The sequence below is a fragment of the Alosa sapidissima genome, chromosome 23 (assembly GCF_018492685.1).
Source record: "Alosa sapidissima isolate fAloSap1 chromosome 23, fAloSap1.pri, whole genome shotgun sequence".
NCBI classification, from domain to species: domain Eukaryota; kingdom Metazoa; phylum Chordata; class Actinopteri; order Clupeiformes; family Clupeidae; genus Alosa; species Alosa sapidissima.
In genome coordinates, this window is record NC_055979.1 from 11,656,384 (window position 1) to 11,678,127 (window position 21,744).

Below are 21,744 nucleotides of genomic sequence, written 5' to 3' on the forward strand. Positions count from 1 at the left end.
CTAATGCGGTGGAGCTTGGATTTGTTCTATCTCATGTGCCAGATATAGCAAACATTACAGGCAGAAGACAGGCGTGAGTAGAACCACACAGAATGTGTGTGTCTGAGTGTGTGTGTGTGTCTGAGTGTGTCTGTGTGTGTGGCTGCCAGTACATGTATGTCTTGGTGGCATTCCTGCAAGCCTCTATGGGGTCCCCACTCTGCACTCCTTATAAACCAAATTCACATATGGCCAAACAGCGGTAACTCACAGGGCCTCTCTGGTTTAACAGTTGCTTTACAAGACTACAAGTAAACAGACGAGAGAGAGGGAGAGGGGGGTGGAGAGAGGAGAGAGAGAGAGAGAGAGAGAGAGAGAGAGAGAGAGAGAGAGAGAGACTATCGCCAAGTTAAACACTCCCAGGTTCCTCTGTCTGGTCTCTTCCCCGTGGCAGTAGAAATGCTGTGTCATCACTTCAAGTATCTCTGCTGGCCCTGATAAATTGCACCCCCTCTCCCCACAGTTGGGGTTGCCGGTAAAAGCAACTCTTTTACAGGAGAGAAAACTGAGGCCTTTGAAGTCCACCCCCAGTTAGAGGGGTAGGAGGGTAGGGTAGGTGAGGGGTGGGGTGGGGTAGGTGAGGGGGTGGGGTGGGGTGGGGGGGCTCTGAAGGGGGCAGCGGCAGCGACTGCCTGAGACAGTAAACTCTTCCAGATGTCACACACATCCGTGGAGTGTGAGAACACAAAGAAGGAACGGAGGCCGGAATGACAACGAAGCCAGACGGACAGACTTTAAGACCGGCGGCCGGTATCGTCTAAGATGGCCTCTGGTTCTGTGCTGACTCACCCAACACCAGAATGACCCGAGGCTAATCACACACCCTGAGTTTCCCGATATTCCTCCCACCTGAATCCACTGGGGCAGGAAAGGAATGTTAGCTGTGACTGACATCAAGAACTGTTACGATGGAGAGGGTTGTTATGAGGACAGGTTTTGTGTTTTCTTCCAGGGAGTTAGTGATGGATGTTTAAATATGATTAATCTCTTGGCCCTGAACTCACACTTGGAGTGGATAAATAATTATAGTTCAGTGGAGTCAAGTCAATTATGTGGTGGTTAATGGCAAAAGTATAATCAACGCTGTCGAAACCAGCACTGAATCTGATTTGATGATAAAACAAATTTGCAGCCTGCCTGACCTGTTGTGTTGGTTGGCTATTAGAACCGTGTTAACCCTGTTTTCATGTTTCCATCTGGACAGACACCTAATTGATGTGAAAGGATTGCGTGCTGCCCATGGAATGAATGTCTTAGAGAGCAGCTGACTGATGTTGATCTAGTCCTGTGGTGTAAATTTGGTTCTGTGGATTTGATTTGGGTTCTGCTGTAGACTGATCTGTTTTGTATCTGGCGCTGACTGATCCGGTTTGAATCTGATCCTGACCAATCTAGTTCCTGATCCTAACTGAACTGTTTTGGATTAGGCCCAGACTGATCTGTTTTGCATCTGTTTCTCTTTGATCTGGTGTGGATCTAATGGACCAAATGCCAGCACAGGACCTGAGTCCATAACAGAGTCAGCCAGAGTCCGCTGAAGAAATACAAGTTCAAGTGACCTCTAGTGCTTTAGCTAAAAGAGAACAATCAGACCAACTGAAATTGCTAACCTCATCAGTAAGCACTTGAACCTTAATTGTTCTTTAGTGGACAAGCAAGCACTTTAAACACCTAAAACTAAGGACAGCAGGGAACATTTAAGCAGTTCTATCAATCTTACAAGACAACATGTGAGGCTTCCACGTTAAGCATAAGTGCTTAGGTGGGATAGCATGAACAAGCAAATGTCAATAATCCTGAGAAGGATTGATGTGTAGACCGAGGGAGTCACAGAACATAGCTGCAGTTAAGGGAAACCAGGCCAATTGAAATCACTAACAACATCAATAAACATTCGAACCTTTATCGTTCCTTAATGCCCGAACACTTTAAACGCTTTAAACACCTGAGTCCAAAGACAACAGAGAACATTCTAGCATTTCTATTTCTTAAGCACATGAGGCTTCTGCATTAGGCAGAAATGCTTAGGTAAAAGGGCAAAAACAGGCAAGAGTAAGTATGCCCGAGTAGGATTGATGAAGGGCTGAAGAAAGGAGGAGAGGAACGATAGGAATCAGATAGAGAGAGACAGAGAGAGAGAGAGAGAGAGAGAGAGAGAATGTGAAGGGGCAGGTAAGACAAGAGCTTGTGAATAATAGAGCCGCCAACTGAAGACACAACACTTGTTCTTTACTAGAGTTCACCATACTCCAAAGCACTATGGATTTATTATTAACACTAGCAGATAAAGCACATTTAATTTCACTTGCATTTCTCTCTCTATGTATTTTATTCTCCCTCAGAAGCTTTGGACTGAAGGTTCATGTGCAAAGTCGATGAAAATTCACCACAAGGACACGAGAAACATGGGACGCGTCCAGACAAATTTCCGCTCTCCAAGAACTGACAAGAGGTCGTCTGTCTTTAAGCCACGGACCACCCGTCCGACAACAAAGACCACGGCCATCACTCATCTCCGAGCCCACGGACCACAGTCCGGTGTGCTTTGTTTTGTCCGCACGCATTGGTTTCTTTATCACAGTGGCCACATACCACACATGCTCTGGACAGACTTGCCCAGCTTCAGAGTCCCTCTATGAGGAGTGATTCTATACGACGCCTTTCACCACGAACAGGTGCCATATTTCATAAAGGCTTTTTGATTTGTCCCATGGTCAAGTCAAGTCAAGTCGGCTTTATTGTCAATTTCTTTACATGCACTGGTCATACAAAGAATTGAAATTTCGTTTTTTACTTTCCCATGCCGACATAGACATACTTTAAATACAGACAAAGACATACTTTAGACATAGACATAGCCATAGACAATAAAAAATATACAGACATACCACATACAGACATTAAAGTGCGAGACTGAAATATAGAACATACATCAAAATATAGAAATTGTGGCCCACTGTGATAAGAGCTGGGACTTGCACAGGACTGTGTTGGTCTCCATTGTGGCTGACCAGTGAAGCCCCAAGTTTTTAGATAGGTGTGTTGACCGGTAGGCCGTTTCTGGAGGCACCAGTATAAAGTGGTCGAGAGGAGGATGATGTGAAGGTGAAACACCCAGCACTGCATACAGGTGTGTGTGAAGATAAGGGCTGAAATTACTCTCTCAACGAGTGCAGGGAACTCAGACTGACAGCAAAGAGGAACAGGAGAGAAACGGGGCACAGTGAAATAGGTACCTGTGTATGTGTGTGTCTCTGTGTGTGTGTGTGTGTGTGTGATCAAACACACAGGTTTCTGTCGTCCACAGGGGGAAGGGAAGAGCTTTGATATGTCCTCTTTCTCATGCTGGTGCACACACACACACACACACACACACACACACACACACAAACACACACAAACACACACACACAGCGAGACACTCAAATACACAGACACAGACAAACATACACACACACACAAAGACACACAGATGTGCACACACACACAGAAAGACAAACAACACAGATCCTCTCAACCCCCACCCTCTACACATACACACACACACACGCAAACCATCCAAACAACAAATACATGAACACAACAAACATCCCAAAACAAAGACTAATCTGAAGAGGACTAGGTGCTAGTGACATGGCGTTAGTCAGCGATGGGGAAACACAAAGCACAGAGAGTAAATAAATATACATAGCCTGTGACATTCACACCGCAGGGGTCATCTGATCTCACATTCCTCCACTGACCCACTGGGGTGAGGGGGAGCAAGTGACAGACCAATCAGCATCAAAACGAGGAGAGTGGAGTTTGACATGTTGTTGAAGGCCCTTGTTCAGCGGCCACTCTAACTTGTTTAGATGTTTGGTCAAGCGTCTACCTGGATGATTTTTTTGTATGTCCTTCAAAAACAACCTTAGAGGTATGTTTCTCAGACACTGTCTCTAATCTCCAAATGAGCATGTTTAACTTCTTTCAAAAAGTTGTGACTCACAAAATTGTGACTTTCCTGTTCAGCTGATGAATAGCTTACCATGGAGTGAGAAAAACTCCTAACAGTTTTAAAGGCGCACTTTGTGTCTTTGTAATTATACTGAAGTGATGGCTGGTCATTTTCTGCAGGTAGCCTTTGAACTACAGTAGCGCCGTTCCTTTGTGTGAGTATGCAGTTAGAGCAGCCCTTTCAGTTGCATGTAAGGTACAATTTACGGAAATAGCCAGCACAAACACAAACACAATCCCCACTCAAATAAATGGACGTGAAAAGCTTTTGGTGATTTAGTTGCTACTTGACATTATTTATTAGTGAATGGAGCTATATTGGGTCAGGGTCATTGGAACTCACATTTGCTGTTTGTGGAAGAAGACACAGAGGGAAAAAACATTTTGCATTAGCAACTGAAAGAGAAGAAAAGAAAAATCCGCCTAACATATTTTCCCTTTTGTGCTTTTTATAGACTGCAATACGATCTAAGTGTATTGGACACGGTTTCCCTGAGAGTTCATTACAGCCAGCGGCAGGGCCATTATCCTGCACAGCGAGAAAACAAACTCTCTTCACTAAACATTCAGACAAAAGAGGCGTGGAGGATGAAGATCACTACTGCAGGGCCACCGAGAAAAAGCACCACAGGGCCTACACCATAAAGAATACGGTAGCATGTAGAGTTTGAAAACACCACCTACACAACTAGAAGTATAGGAGTTGTTATTCCACCAATTCAAAAGAAACACACCGATACATGGCCATGTGAATATTGACTGGCTTTAAAAAGGAAAGAAAGAAAAACTCTTCTTTCATATTTAAACAGCTGTTCCAGTCTGAGCTGTTTGTGTTTGATTAAAGCACAATGTGTGTATACAGTAGCAGTAAAGGTTTAAAATGTGCAGTTATTTCAAATGAAGCATCCAGCCATTTAGAAGCAGAATTATTTTTCTTCAGTTTTCTTTTTTTTCCAAACAGATGTTCCTTTCTCTCCGCTGCTTGGAGATCACATTAAGTTTGTTTAATTCGTGTGAATAATATAACTTCTGTGGGAAGTAAGATTGTGAAGAAATAAGGCATGACTACAAATAAAATATCTGGTAATATGTAAACAGGTGCTTCTCAATTAGTAAAAAAAAATCACATGAGCAGTTCTTTTTTATCATTTCTAACATCAACAACAATTTTCAGGGTTTGTGAAAATAAAGTCTATGAAAAGGAATTTTCTCACACAGAACTAGAATTCTATACACAAATACAAAGACACACCAACTCACTCATACAAAATACACAGACACATACACTGGACACATTCCTACCGGGTAACTGTTAATATAGTCTGTCGGAACTCTAGCTATCCTTACTGTGTGTGTGTGTGTGTGTGTGTGCATGTGTGTGTGTGCGCACAGTTTAAGTTGTAATCACTGTAATAAGTGAAATAGTTTGGCACATCTTGGCTTGCCATGGCCACAAGTACGTGTGGAAAAGGGGCATGTGTGTGTGTGTGATGTTTACAGCACTAAAGTAAAGCTCCTCTGTTGAAAAACAACCCCAGAAGTTTACTCGCCTATAGCGCCCCCTGCTGTCATCTTGACTTCTCAACCCCAGACAGCAGCAGGTGATTTTTAGAGCTTCATACAGTACAAATTACGTTTTAAACAACTCACTGGTGCTGTGTTATGCACACAGTAACTATACATTCACCATGCACTCTCTGACAAGGCTATGAATCGGAAGAGGGTGAAGACAGATGCTATCACTGATAACATTTTAATATGTGCGGAGCGTGAAGGGTATCAGCCCTGAGTGTGTCTTTATTAAGTTTCTTTCCATACCTATGTTTGTGTGTGTGTATATGTGTGTCTGTGTGTGTGTGTGTGTGTGTGTGTATGTGTACGCATGTGTGTGTGTATGTGTGGCCTCCAGCAGACAGTTGACAGGATCAGGCCAGTCGAAGCCCCATGTCACTTCCTGTTCGTCTCCGGCTGCGTTCGCTCTAAGCCTGGTGATTCGGACGTTGGCGGGCAGTGTGCAGGTGGCAGAGGTGACTTTGTTTGTTTCCTGATTGCTGCCAGTGCAGGTAATCCTATTAAATCCAGCTAGAAATCTCAGCACCTGCAATATCACACCAACACCTGCAACCACCCCCCCCACACACACACAACCTCACTGTCCCCTCACAGTTAGGTATCACCTCAATGTCCTCACGCATGGACTATGGGCAGGCCCAAGTAGAGAGATGCATATAAAATCCAGTCATCCTGAAGCATTTTGGTTACATACTCTCCTTGGTAAAAAAAAAAAAAGAAAATGACATACAATGGCAGAGCATGAGTTTTCTGACAAATGAAACTGCCTCTGATGCCCTGGGCAACCACTGCCCTCAGCCCTCGTGCCACCCTCGGCAAGATGCCTGGGCGGCTGCCCATCCTGCCCATATGAGAAACCAACCCTGTCTGATATTGTGTCCCTGCATTTAATCAAGAACAAATTCTACTTCACTTCAGTACGCTGGTTGAACTTGGTACCAGAAACTTGACTTGGAGCTCTTTTTCATCTGTACTGTTCTGTTGCCATGGTGAGAGGCACTAGTAGTACAGATTCCACATGTGCTGGTAGAGCCATACTGTACATATTCATCCTTCATATCTATGCATTTATCAAGGAGTACAATGATAAAAGAGAGATCATTCTCACAAAAATGGAGAACATAGCCTAAGTTCATCTCAAATGGCAATAAAACCCTTTTTATTTTATACTGATGTACTGTACATTTCGTATAAAAGTAATACATTTAATACACTTCCTTAAAGTACAAGCCAACTCGACATATAAATCAAATACAAAATTATAAAACTTTGTAAATCTATGTGCGTGTAGATATTTTTTTTCTGTTAAAGATGGCGCAATGGTTTTGGTTCTTCATTGTCTCTAAAATAAGAATGTAGGAGCCCATTTTGTTCCTCGTGTTCATCTTCATTCAGTCCCTTACAAACAGTCTGTGACCTCATCAAAATGAAAATGACCATATTCAGAATTACCTTTTGATTGTGACAACACACAGTTCTAAACCATTTGGTGACAGCTTAGTGACAGGTTAACATGGCTGTGGCTAACTTAAAAAAAAAACAACTTGTGTCTACAAGTATCAAGCAAAGGTGATGGGTGAAAGGAACTTGCATATGGCCTTCTGAACGAATGAAGAATGTTAAATCTATCAGTAATCAAAATCCTAACACAAAATGACAATAAATAAACATAGGCTTCAACAGACAGACGCACACATATGTATACGACAAAACAAAACAAACAAAACAAATCCAGCAAACAGAAACAAATTAGACTGTGAAATTGAATTCCTGTGAAAAGAGGTTGGTTCTTATGTGATAATCTGATATATGGGATAGGCAACTTGGGCATATAATCAATGTGTGTTGGTAAATTAGTTACCAAAGGCAACTGTGCACATATGAATTCATTAAACAACTCCTACAGAAATAACGATGAATACTGAATAAATCCTCTTAATCTTTGTTAACTCAAAGTAAATACAACAATATAATAATTGGTATAACAGCAGCATAATATCTTATTGTGGTTGTGGTTTGTATAGTGCACTGGCATATACTTTGTATGATATGCAAATAAAGCAACAGATATCCATGATTCTTACAACTGTTGGACCGGTGAGGTTGTGGTGGAGGAAACGGATGAAACATACAAAAGTGTTTCTTTGTCGTCGTTCATTTTTTTTGTCTTCTTTTCTCTTCTGTACATCTGTATAGGCATAGAAAAGCAGTGGTGGTAAAAAGGGTGCTACGCTGCCGTCTCTCGAATGGCCACCTCAAGCCTCTTTGGGAGCAGCTCTCTCCTCTCGTCCATGGTTATCACCGGCTTTCGACAATGCTGTCCGTCAACGTACATCTTGGCATAGACCGGGTTGGCGTAATTTAGTGCCTAAGAACAGCAATAAAAAAAAGATAATGACTTAAGGGCCAACGGGTGAGATATGAAAATATAAAATTGTGAATGCAACGTGTGACCTTTCTGAGGTCTTGTGAAATCAACAGGCATAATGAGAGCGAATTGTGACAAGGACAGAGACGCGTTGCCAGGTGACTGAGGTAGACGGTGACTGGTAGGGCAGAACAGGAGCAGATGCTACCTGCTTCCCCCGCAAAGGTAGAAGTCACAGCGTACAAACACTTAATTAAGACAACACGAGTCTTAACCACCAACACTACCTACGTAGCATAAATACATCCCCAACCACACACACATGCACGCGCACAGACACACACACACACACACACACACACACACACACACACATACTGTACACACATAAACACAACATAAGCAAACATGCACATGAAAATACTATTCAGACCCATACTGTATATCAAAACCTCTGATACAATCTGTAAACAATCCTCACTGAGACCAATTTACAAAGACATCAAATTACTCTGTTGTTTGAACAGAAGAACACACCATTACTGGCATAAAAATAAGCCTCTCGGGACATCCAGGTTATTTCTAGCAATAAGGAACAGAGATTTCAGTAGACACACACATAGGGATTGGATTGGGATGGGATTGCTATTTGGAGGATTGCTGTGTCTGTCATAGCAATATGTATTTGCTATTTCCCGCTTAGTAATTAAATGGCCCCCTGACTGTTAGCGCTCTACACTGGGGTGTGTATGGTGATAAATGACTGAAGCATGCAGAGAACAGAAGCTACAATGGTACTGAGTAACATCCCAGTATGTGATGTAAACACCGGAAAGATGTGGAAACAGATGATGCTGGAGGGAAGCTTAAGGCTACAGATACACACACACACACACACACACACACATATTAAGACACAAACACACACACACACACACACATTAAGACATAAACATACACACACACACACACACACACACACACACACACACACACACACACACACACACACACACAGATGCAAACAGTGTGAGTCTCAGAGGAGTAGGTGAGAATCAGATCAAAGGTGTTTCACCTGTCCTGGAATCATCTCCTTTGGGACAGGGACCGGATGGACAGGGACACAGCGAGGAGGTTCACTGGAGCGCACACACCAGCCCTGACACACACACACACACAGATGCACACATGCACACACACACACCTCGTTAGTTTGGCCCCAGGCAAGGCAAGGCAAGGCAAAGCAAAACTAAGCTCTAAGTGTGAAAGTTTAGGCATTAGTAGTCTGTTAACAGCAGCTGCAAGAGCTGTGTGTGGGCAGTGCAGTGGCATCACAAGAAACACATTCGTAAGGATGCTAACAGATGATGACGGAAGGTTTAGCATACGGTACGCAACTTAGCTTCATTTACAATGTACTGGAAATAAGTTAGTTACATTTACTGCATCCTGTAGGCACTAATTTGACTTCACAGGGTGATAGCCATACGTAGAGGCAGTAGTGCCAATATTTGCTTATTTACTGACACATGTCACAAATGCAGTGTTGCAGAAATCAGTTGAGTCATTTGTAGCATTTTCATTTAACATCTAGAGAAACATGCCAGAGACTGACTGTAAATGATCGTTTATTGTCCATGATTTTCAGAAGTTTAATGGAACTTCCGCATCTGTGCGTTGACCCACCAGTGCTTGTTTGTAGCGTGGTGTTGCTATGATAACTTATTAAATGTTAATGTTGTATCGTTCATTAAAATGGCATTAGTTCATTCAGGTATTAACACATTGCATTACACATTGTGTTATAAAAATCAAAGCCCTGAAAAGTAAGTTTTTAAATTTAGATTTACCGTATACTGTAAATGAGTTACATTTAATTAATTAGTTCATTTCATTTGTCAGTGTGAGGCAAAAGGCAAATAAAATTCCGCTGTGCTAGTGTGTCAGACTGTGGTAAATAATGACCTTCGGCTAGGGTGCTGGGAGCTGTAAAAACAAACCGCTGATGAAAGCTGAATAGGCCCATGGGAGAGTATGAGCAAACAAAATGACAAACTCTATCGAACAGACAGCAGAGATAAATAGCGCAACCTTTTAACAGACTTAATGGATAAAGTGCCTGTCTGTCTGTCCATCTATCTATCGATTGGAACTACACCCCTGATCAAAGGTGAATGTGGATCTGATCTGGGCCAAGGTTTTCGACACCATCGTAAGCCGAATGTCTTACAATTTGTGGAGCATTACTCAAAACCATCATAGCTTACTGTAAGAGTATTGTCAAAACACTCACAGATGTGCATGTGCTCCACAGAAGATGGCTAAGAGTGTCTTAAAAGAAAGATCCAGAGTTAACACAACCTGGGGTCTATTTCTGGATGATAACAAGTTCAAACTTTCATTTGGGAGCAAAATTATGTTAATTGGGAGGAGGTTTGAACTAGACTAGACTAAAATGTTGCTAATCGTTATCATCCATAAATATACCCCAGGTTGTTTTAATTACGGATCTTTCCTTTAACAGGAACCTCCTACTGAGGTCACCAGCTGAACATACAGGACGAGAACATTTGTAAGTACCTGGATCTATCTGGAGACGAGCTTCTGGTCCAGTCTGCCCTTCTGGCTTCCAATCTGAGCCAGAAAGCAGTCAGTACCTGACACTGAATCACTGCTGGGCTATATTCCATCCCTAACTACACCAATGGCTACAGCCTGGCTCCCTCAGCCCTGTACGGGCCTGTGTGTTTTTGTTCCGGACTCGGCTAGGGTCAGCAGCAGGGTCAAACCTTGTGTGGGTCCAGAGTGAAGTTGGGGTGCAGCAGGTTCCCCGCGTCGGCGTGATTGTCATGGTCCACCTCGTACATGTTGTAGGACGGGTTGCCGATCTCCACATTCAGACCCCCGTTGGCCATGGGCTGCCTCTGCACACGTTTACCCCTGTGTGTGTGTGTGTGTGTGGGGTCAAGAGGTCACTGAGGTAGAGGGCAGCCAGGTTATGGAGAGCTTTGGTACAGTAAGAGAACTTTGAACTTGATACTATACTAGACTGATACAAATGTAACATGGAAAGAATAGGGTGAGCAAAGCCCTGAAACATGAATATCTATCAGACTCTAGTCTGTTTATAATCTTCAGGAAAACAATCTAGAACACAATGTCTACAAACACAGATGTGCATCAGCAAGACACCTGAGTCACCCATTATCACCTTCATGAGTGTTGTGAAAAAAACTCGGTGTGTTTGCCGTACCTCTGCCTTCTCTTGCAAATGAGCACCCCCACCACCACCGTCATGACGATAATCACCAGGAGAACCAAGGGCACGATGATGGCTATGCTTCCTGTGGGGTGTTACACACACACACACACGCACACACACACACACACACACACACACACACACACACACACACACACACACAAAGAAAGAGGACCTTTAAGAGTCATTGTTGACAGGCTCACATTCTGTCTGATTTCCAATTTCCCAGATTTCCTTAACATCAGCTTGTGCTTTCCCCCCCCTGCTCAGCTCAGATAATAGTAATCAAGGTATAAAAGCCAAGCCAAGGTATAATTAACCTCCCCTCTCAGACTCCCGTGGACTTTTCTACTTTTCATCTTTTCTTTTTCAATTACTTTACTTTTTTTTCTCTCACTGCATTGAATGTACTTTGAGAGGGGAGCTCATGAGTCAGAGAGCATGACATTTCTCCATCAGCGCTGGAGCTCGGAGTCTTCGGGCGCGTGTGGGGGGAAGAAAGGGGACATTAGAAACACCCATCAGCAGCTCTCCATTTGCCTTTACGATGATGCCATGAAGTCTCCTCAGTAAGGCTAGAAAGGCCATTCTTCAGTATGATAGAACGAAGAGAGAGAGAGTGAGAGAGAGAGAGAGAGAGGGAGAAAGAGAGAAGAAAAAGGTCTACCACACAGTGAAGTGCCCAAATCTACAGCAAAATGTCAGTAGTGCTGGCATGGGACTAAATCACATCAGTGCAAATGTCTGCTAGGCGCCCGAGAAAAGGTCTCCAACCTGCCTGCAAGTGACAGCCTTCGGCCGAGAGAGGAGGACATTTTAGTTCAGACGGTGATGAGAAGTCAAGTCAGGGACAACACTCTGAGTTTTCACAGCATCAGTGCCTCTAGGAGCCAAGTATTGGGACGTGTGTGTGTGTGTGTGTGAGAGTGTGTGTGTGTGTGTGTGTGTGAGAGAGAGTGTCTGTGTGTGTGAGTGTCAGAATGAGTGTGTGTGTGTGTGTGTGTGTGTGTGTGTGTGTGTGTGTGTGTGTGTGTGAGTGTCAGAATGAGTGTGTGTGTGTGTGTGTGTGTGTGTGTGAGTGTCAGAATGAGTGTGTGTGTGTGTGTGTGTGTGTGTGTGTGTGTGTGTGTGAGTGTGTGTGTGTGAGTGTGTGTGTGTGAGTGTGTGTGTGTGTGTGTGTGTGTGTGTGTGAGTGTGTGTGTGTGTGTGTGTATGCTCTGCTCTGTGTCCTTTCCATACTTACTCCCACTAATGTTGTCCAAGCGGCTGCTCTTGGGGGCGGGTTTCTCACACTGTGTTCCTGACCAGTTGGCTGAACACCTGTTAACCAATCAGACACAGGAGTATAAAGATACAGTTTTACTTGTGTGACCCACCGGGACAGCAACCCAACACAGCAACAACATGAGCGTCAGCCTCAGTATCAGCCCTCCGATCAACTCGGCTGTAGCATCCAAAAAAGATCATGCAATACAGCAACCTCATGAACAATCACATGCCTGTCCCATATTTACTAAAGCTTTCAAAAAGAATGTACTGAAACATGGTACTGAAAAAGTACTGGAACTGATACTGGAACATGCACGTGAAACATCCGACTAAACATTCTGATAGCACATTCAACAGAAGTACAAGCCTCATTCATAACGTCAGCATCTAGTTTGGCCTTGGAGGAAACCCACACTACTCGGACACTGATGACCCTTTATTAACTCATTTAGTCAGGGTGGGCACAGTGCAGCCACAACACAATGCATGTCTGGTGGGTTTGTTGTGCGCATTGATTGCTAATGTGTGTGGAAAATGAGATGTGATTATGTGAGAATGGTTCGTTTCTTCACACAGTGACCCTAAGGATGGACAGCATGGTCCATTCCTTCCGGAGTGAATGTGAGGCCAGTGTCCTGCTCTCTGATCTCAAATGCACCTTGCAAGGCTGTGGCAGAGCTGGCTCATGGCCACAAAACATCCTGGACATGGGGAGAGGGATGGAGGGAGCAGTGGGGGAGTTGTGTGAACAGGGATTCGTTGTGGTCAAACAAACGGCCTTTAGCCAACTCTGCCTTGAGCAGGCCGGCATGTTGCTGCAGATGGTCCACACCTAAACGCATCCAGCCCACCCTCACTACCACTGAATGACATGCTTCTGACTGACTGTGCTTAAGATGACTAATCAGACAGGAGTCTGGAGTGATGGGCTAAATGCTAACTGCTAAAGGGGTAAATGCAGAACAGGCCCTTGCAGGAAGTTTCAAGAACAGCAGTACCAAAGGAGAGGATGTGAATAATGTGATACTGTAGTGTGCCATACTCCCGTGGCTAAGAAATATCAGGTATGAGCTAACCATGCTGGTTAGCAGCTAACTGACACTGCAAGCAATGTGTGTGCAAGGGACAAGGAATTTGCATGGTGGTTATTTGCAGAGAGACACGCGCACACACACACACACACACACACACACACACACACACACACACACACACACACACACACACACACACACACACACACACACACACACACACACACACACACACACACACATGTACATGTACACACAAGGAAATGCAAATGTAAACACTACACAAATCACAAACACAAATTAACAAGAGAGGAACTGGTGTGTGTCGGCAGGTGACCTAAGATACAAGTTGTGTGTTGGCCGGGCAGGTGACCCGAGATGCAGGTATATATGTCAGGCAGGTAACCTGTGTGAGTGGATGAGTGATAGGACATAGCATGAGTGGGAGGGGCTGAAAGGTGGGGGAGGCGGGGCAAGTGAACAAGACCCATGCTGATTGGATGTTTCCAGTTGAATATGGAGAGCAGGCAGAGAGCCTTTTTTACGGTACAGGGGATTCACTGGACTTTACAAGAGAATGAGGGAGGAGAAAAGATCTGGGAAATGAGATAGAAAGAGAAAGAGAGTAAGAGAAGGGAGAGAAAGTGTCCAACAGGAGGAGACACAGGGAGAGAGAGAGAGAGAGAGAGAGAGAGAGAGAGAAATAGGAAACGGGCGAGACAGTGACCTACTTGCAGCTGGGTTTGTTAAAGGCAGTTAACGTGCAAATCCCCTCATTCTGACAGTAGTAATCGCACGGGTTGGCCCGCTCGTCACAGCGCTGGTTTTTGAACGCACCCGTGCAGCTGCAGCAGAGATGGCAGTGAGACGCCACAGACATGAGCACAATACAAAAGACAACAGCAACAGAGGAACAAGAAAGAAAGAAACAGGAAAGGAAAGAGAAATGACAGCACAACATACTCTAGCAGTTTGCTTTCAGTCAGGATGTAGTCTAGCTCACACACACACACGCACACATGCATGCACACACGCACACGCACGCACACACACACACACACACACACACACCCACACAATGTGATAGCTACACACCCACTCGTCCAACCACCCTGCTGCTCGCACAAACACAAGCATGAACACACACACACACACACACACACACACACAATCACAGGCACACCTATCCTTAAAATCAGCAGTGTCTGGCTGCGGTATTGTTTTGTCTTGTTCTATGAAAGGACTCTCGGGGTCACTGAAGTCCACCAGGAGACGCTGAGCGGTGCCAGCTAAGCAGACGGCGAAGAGGTGAAACGGAACCTGAGCGGACAGAGACAGAACCCAAGCCAGCGGCTCCACACTGAGCTCTGTCGGCTTGGCTCTGCGCTCCCCTCAGAGAACACACGCTATTACCAGAGGAAAGATCTCATTGGACTTGTCCAAACAGGCACTCGAAAAAAGTAACCAAAGAACAAAACAAAAAAGAAAGATCTGATAAACAAAAAAGAAAGATCTGATAAAAAAAGAGAAGAAAACGTTTTTTTTTCTCTCCACGAATTCTATAGTATTCAGGTCTGTGGGAGATCGAGGCATCGGAAACTCTCAACAACATGTTTTTGTTGTTTGTTTGTTTGCTTATTTGCTGAGAGCTTGATGAGGGACGCCAGCTTTTGATGGGGGAGGTAAAGCGATGAGAATGTGACATGATTGTTGGGGGGAGGGAGAGAGACAATGGACGCATGGCAGGATTCCTCCGCCGAGATGGACGCAATGCCTGGCTGAGATGTGGAGTGGAGACACCACACTGAGACGAAGGCGAGACACTGCGGAGATGGAGTTGAGACACCCTCCTCTACTTATCTCACTGCCGTATGGCGACACTACAGGCCAAACAATTAAGCTCTCCCGCAACCTTGCCGACAACAGAGCAATCTGCATACAAATGGATTTTTCCATTGTGAACGCGCAGTAATTTATTGTCGTGCCCACGCGGCTGACCAAGGTCAGACAAACACACGAGGAACAAGAATAGAAAAGGTAAAACAGCCAATTATCTAGATGAATGTAGATGTCTAAAAAGCATTTAGAGGAAGACAATAAAGACTCATCCTTTGTGTTGCGTGTGAGAGAAGGCAGCTGGCTGGCTAGCGGCCCTAACAGCAGGGAAGGTTTCTGGCTCTTACATTAACACTGGGGAGGATCTCGACGGGTTGGCCACATCTGATTAGGGAGGTGGAGTTGGAAAAAAGTTGAGTTGTCTTAGCAAAGAACTGGATGGATGAGTAGATGAATAAATTAATGAAAAAAACATAAATGACTAAATGAACAAATGAATGAATGGACAGTGAATAAATTACTGAATGAATGAATTAATGAATGATCAAACAAACTACAAATTATTCAAATGAATGAATGAACAAATGATCAAACAAAGAAACAACCAAAATGAGATTGAATTAATATATTAATGAATGAATGCATGGATGAATGAGCATTTAGTGGCATATGAGTTGTGAGCATCTTTCCTGTGCAACTCTGTAGGGAGAGTTAAACGTGCCTCTGAGAATCCCAGAGAATCACACTGGGGCACAGCCTCAAACACCTGCACAGACTGAGCAACTTGAAACCTCAACACACACCTGCTGCAGACGATCTGTTAGACTATGGAGAGGGGAGAGCTGAAGCTGATTAAGAGCTTGTACCAGCCCCGTGAGGGTAGTGGGTTGTGTGTGTGTGTGTGTGTAAATCTATCTGTGTGTCTGCATGTGTGTGTGTGTGTGTGTGTGTGTGTGTGTGTGTGTGTGTAAATCTGTGTGTCTGTGTGTGTGTGTATGTGTGTCTCTATGTGTGTATGAGTGTTACATGTAAATGCCCTAAATGTCTGTGAGCTATGTGTGCTCTACTGCAGCAGTCCTCAGAGACCGGGTGCATTCGAGAGCGCATCTCTGGGGAAGGCACAGGGTGCTGGCTGTGCAGGGCGCCGGAGTCTTGGTCATGCTCTTTCAAGTGCCTGCCCACAGCCCAGCTGCAGGTGTTGAATACTAATGCCCTGCCCCAGCCCTTTATCCTGCAGCTCCAGGTGGCTCTGAAGTCTCTGATGAGGAATCTCACCCTCCCCCTGTCCATCATCACAAATGTGGCCTCTCCTCCCCTCTCCCTTCCACTCCTTTCCTCTCCTCCTCCCATTTCCTCTCTTCCCCCATCTCCCCCCATCCCCTCTCCTTTCTTTTCTCACTCACTTTTCTTTTTCATCATCTATCTCTTCTTTTTGTCTGACCCTATATATTTCTTTTTTTGTTCACAGACAATTTAAATCCACCTCTCTTCTTCTGTCTTTCTTCTCTTTCTCTCTGTTACTTTTTTCTTTCCCATTTATGACCCCTCCTCCCCCTCCATCTTTATATGGTATATATACAGATATAGCATCTCTCCCATCTTATCCTTTGTTGCTGCTTTTTCTCCCTGTGGGATACTGAGAGCTGTGTTAGGTGGTCTGAGGCTCCGTGCTGTGCAAGTTTCTCCCCTTGAGCCTCTTGCCAATCAAGCTGTCTCTGCTCCCATGTCAGAGACATCCTCACCCTCTTGAAAATGAATAGAGATGGAGGCCAAAAGGAGAGGATTTATTTCTGCCTTTTCTTTAGCAACAAATGGGAAAAGATCCACATGTGGTCTTACATTTGCACAGAGCGATTAGTAAAGCACTTCAAATAAAGACATACAGAATGAAGATGAAAGCGAGAGAGAGAGAGAGAGAGAGAGAGGAGAGAGAAAGAGCTGTCTCCATGACGATGTTACTTACTGGCAGAACGGCAGGCTGGTCTCAGGGTCGAGGTGGCAGGTGCCCCCATTGTAGCAGTAGCCGTCACACAATTGACAGCTGGACGCTATCCTGCCATTGGTGCAGCTGGGAAGGAAAGCAGAGTCAGTCCCTCCAGGACCTTATTAGGGTTTGGTGTGGTTGTTTTCAACAAAAGTGGGAGCTCTAAAAATTTCAATTTCCTGAAGGAATTCCTAATCACTGAGATCCTACTAGGATTTTGAGAGCTTTGTGAGATTCGTTTTGATTGCTGTGTTTGAGAGCTTTAAGAGATTTGTTTTGATTGCTGTGACCAAGAGTATCCGCATTTGCTGAAGAAATGTGAAAGTGAATTGTGAGTGAATTGAACTCTGTTTGATAAAAAAAAAAAAAATGTGTGTGTGTGTGCGTGCCAGACCTGAGCCAGATTCCAGACCGGGGCATTGGTCAGAGCTAAGGGGGTTGTGCTACTGAAACCTGCTCCGTACAACAAAGGGAAGAGGGTGCTTTAATGTACTTGTGATTCATGTCCCAACGTGCGTGTGTATGTGTGTGTGTGTCTGTGTGGGGACTGGCTGACTTATGTCCTGACATAGTGAGTGCTGGTGTACGGACTAGGAGACCAGATGACGGCATGCATGTGTGTGCGTGTGGACTGATGACTGATGATGTCTTGTACACTCTACATGATTCAGTGGCAGTCTATTTTGTAATGCATGCAGCTCTGCTCATGGTTGTATGAGCAGTCTTTTACATTCAGTCTAAGCAGGCAGGTGTTTATAAAGTATAGATGCTAAAAATTGGACACGTGCAAAGGAATGCTCATGATGCACTTCACCATACATGTCAGCACACTGTCTTAATACTCATGCAAAGACACACAGACACACACACACACGCACACACACACACACACACACACACACACACACACACACACACACACACACACACACATACACACACACAGACACACACAAACACAATAAACTTCCAAAGACTCATCAAAGTCAAGCTGAGTCAAGTCAAACTGAGGCCTCCATCTACACAAACACAAACACACACACTCACACACACACACTCACTTGCAGGAGACATCTCCCGAGTCATGGTCGACAATACAGGGCGCCCCGTGGCAGTACAGACACCTGTCCACTTCACACCTGAGCCCCTCGTACTGCGTGGGACACACACACTCCACATGGCCCGTGCCGGACAGTGTACAGGCCTTGGCGTTTACGCAGTAGTGATGGCAGATATCTGTCCAGAGAAAGCACAGGTCAGAGGTTGACCGGTCAGTGAGTCTGAGACAGAATACCTGCTTTTTCTTTTCAGTCTTTTCAGAGAACCTTGTTATTTACTGATATATGGCCAGGTTTATTGCCAGAATGTAGTATTGCACATAAAGTGTAAAACTATATTTTCATTTCATTATTGTCATTTAAGTATAAAATGAACTTGACTAAAAGAGTCACAAAGACAAGCAAGGTAAAGAAATCATTAGCAAAACAGAATTGGTATGCAATGTAGCACAAAACATATCTTAACATACAACACCATACAATGGACACATATATTACTAAAACAAACTACCCCTCCCCAGAAGTCCTAAAAGACACAACATAAATTATTTAATGTTTCCTCACCTACTACCCATTGGTAAATAATATATAATATTATAGATATGGAATATAATGATACTTCCATCCTTACATCACTGGTAGTCTTGTGTGCAACATGACAAGCATAGGACATGTTGACGTGTGGACGTGACGGTATGCCAAGGCAAGGTAATTTCTAACACACTGACGCTGGCTGACACGCGTCTGTAAGGTCATATCTCACCCCTGCAGCGTGGCTACGCTAGCGTGTCAGACAGCTGCTGTCCGAGCCGAGAGCTCAGGCCCAGCACAGCGCTGTTGCATTCTCCTAATGACAGAAACGTATAGAAACCTGGTGAGCCCTATAGAGCACCTGAAACACTCGCTGCATGCTTATGTCCAGTGTTATGCCGTCTTACAGCCGTAAGCTGATTACGCTGCCCTGCCTGCTTTCTCCTACTGTGTGCATGGCTGTTAAGAGTCACTAATTACTGGTGTGATTGCGGTTGCCTGTGGGCTCCTCCTGGCTGCCCTGTGCCTGTTGTTGAAGGTGGACAGCAGGGGGAATGGAAACAGGGTGACGTTAAGTAGAGGAAATTGGGAGCGGCCAGACACGTAGTGCAGTGGTGGTGTCAGCGTCTGGCACCGTATGAGGGTCCAGGTTCGAATCTGGCCTGGGGTCATTTCAACGGACCTACTCCCCAGCTCTCTCTCTCACTCATTTCCTGTCCACTCTTCACTGAAACCGTCAATTAAAGGCTTAAAAGTCCAAAATAATAACACAAATAGAGTAAATTGCAGACAGTCAGTCAAGTCTGACCCTCAGGTCAATTGGTTGGTCAAAGCGGGACTCACGGTAACGGCAGCGGTCCCCCGTGTACTCGGCAAGGCAGCGGCACGTGGGCTGGTTGCCGAGGCTCACGTCGCAGGTGCCGCCGTTCAGGCAGTGGCCGTCACACACTGGCCTCTCGCACTGCGGGCCCGTGAAGCCGGTCGCACAGCGACACGTCGGCCTCCCTGCAGAGGAAGAGAGAGAGAGAGAGAGAGAGAGGGGGAGAGAGAGAGAGAGAGAGAGAGAGAGAGAGAGAGAGAGAGGGAGAGGGGGAGAGGAACAAGGAGTGGTGAGAGAAAGAGGAGAATAGAGGAGAGAAAATGAGAGTGGGAGAGGAGAACAGGGTAGAGGAGAGAAGAAGTGAGAGGAGAATATAGGAGATGTATAGAGGGAAGGAGAGGAGGAGAGAGAAGAAATGCAAAAAGGAGAGGGGGACAGAAGAGAGGAAAGGAGAAGAGGGGAAGGGAGAGGAGAGGAGAAGGAGGAGTAGGAAGGGAAGGGGAGAGAGAGAGAGGGAGGGAGGAGAGAGATGAGAGGGGAGGAGAAGAGAAGAGGGGGGAGAGAGGAGAGGAGAGGAGGAGGGGAGAGAAGAGAAGATGAAAAAAGGAGAGGGGTAGAGAGGAGAGGAGAGTAAACGAGGGTAAGGAAAGGACAGGAGAGGAGAGTAAACGAGGGTAAGGAAAGGACAGGAGAGGAGAGGTGAGGAGCCAAGGGGGAAACAGAGGAGGAGAAACAAGGGATTAGACTGAGAGTGCTTTCTGGCCCACTAGGAAGGAAGGCCATTAAAATCGCTTGACTTGACCACCTTCTGCTTAAAGAGACGTTGATCTTGTTTGACAAAGTGAATGCCTTGTTAAAATCTTTGTTGCTTTCAGACCAAGAGCGGCTACCTCTGATCTACCTCCAGCCGCGAGAGCAGCATGGGGTAGTCCTTTGGAAAGGTTTGCTACGTCCATCAACTGGGGCACAATGAAAATAAATGGAGAATGAAATTCCATCAGCATCAGAATTCATCTTGCACTGCCTCGCTTGGCATCGTCAACTCTGTGGCATTAAACCAAATCGAAAATTGAAATATTGTACACATGCACCAAACACACACACACACACACACACACACACACACACAGATTCACTCAGTCACTCACTTGCAGGAAACGTCTCCTGAGTCATGGAGACACACACACACGCACGCACACACACAAAAAAACAATCCATCAGCAGTCTGGAAGCTGATTCCTCGCCTTGATTCTGGGTTCAGAGAAGTCAGGGTCTGCTTGAATATCATCCCAGAGTGTGTAATCATTTTCATCAGAGCTCTCCATTAACATGCCCCTGTGGAAACTTTATAGGCTCCCATCCAGACTGCAGCATCCACACCTCAGCATCAAACGGCCATAAAGCACTCAGTCTTAAACGCAACCTAGTATTCTCCCTGTGTATAATCAGACAGGCTGCACATGGGATGTGTGTGTGTGTGTATGTGTATGTGTGAATGTGTGTGTGTGTGTGTGCCGGCATAGCATTAGGAGGAAGACATCATCTCTGCTGAGATGCCGGTCGGTCACTTGGCTGTGTGCCAGCCACTGCCCCGCCACCATGATAGCTTTTATCACCAGGTCTGTCTGCCCACCGCAACCCTCCGTCTGACAAATTCTCCCTCCGCCTCCCAGCTAGTGTGAATGCCTGCCTGCCCACAAACAGGAGCTGGAAATGGATGGTCATACCCCATTGAAAAAGAGCCGGCCCCTTATGGGAGAAGTCCACACACACACACACACAGACACACACAACATACACACAGAAGCACACATACATTCTTTCTCTCTCTCTCTCTCTCAAACACTCTCACTCTCTCTCTCTCCCCCCCCCTCTCAGCCATCCTTCTCCACAATGGTCTGCTGGCTGCTCAGAGCCTGTGCTCTTTGAGTCGTTTATTCCCGTGGTTGTGTGCTTCCCTCAGAGGAGTTGGATA

At 45.2% G+C, this 21,744-nt stretch overlaps 1 protein-coding gene across 5 annotated transcripts in view; it reads right to left on the bottom strand.

The window, feature by feature from the left end:
• Window positions 1-6,738: 6,738 nt before the first annotated feature.
• Window positions 6,739-21,744, bottom strand: part of LOC121698669 (low-density lipoprotein receptor-related protein 1B-like) — a 253,521-nt gene continuing 238,515 nt past the window's right edge. For 3 of the 5 annotated variants that reach the window (XM_042080972.1, XM_042080973.1, XM_042080969.1), the window contains 9 exons: window positions 19,793-19,954; window positions 18,422-18,596; window positions 17,340-17,444; window positions 14,272-14,385; window positions 12,481-12,557; window positions 11,229-11,319; window positions 10,765-10,915; window positions 9,051-9,134; window positions 6,739-7,975 (listed from right to left, as the gene is read on the bottom strand). In XM_042080972.1, the coding sequence (XP_041936906.1) occupies window positions 7,835-7,975; window positions 9,051-9,134; window positions 10,765-10,915; window positions 11,229-11,319; window positions 12,481-12,557; window positions 14,272-14,385; window positions 17,340-17,444; window positions 18,422-18,596; window positions 19,793-19,954 (1,100 nt within the window). In that variant the 3' untranslated portion in view covers window positions 6,739-7,834. The remainder of the gene's footprint in view (window positions 7,976-9,050; window positions 9,135-10,764; window positions 10,916-11,228; window positions 11,320-12,480; window positions 12,558-14,271; window positions 14,386-17,339; window positions 17,445-18,421; window positions 18,597-19,792; window positions 19,955-21,744) is intronic. The other 2 variants (XM_042080970.1, XM_042080971.1) reach the window with 2 other exon arrangements.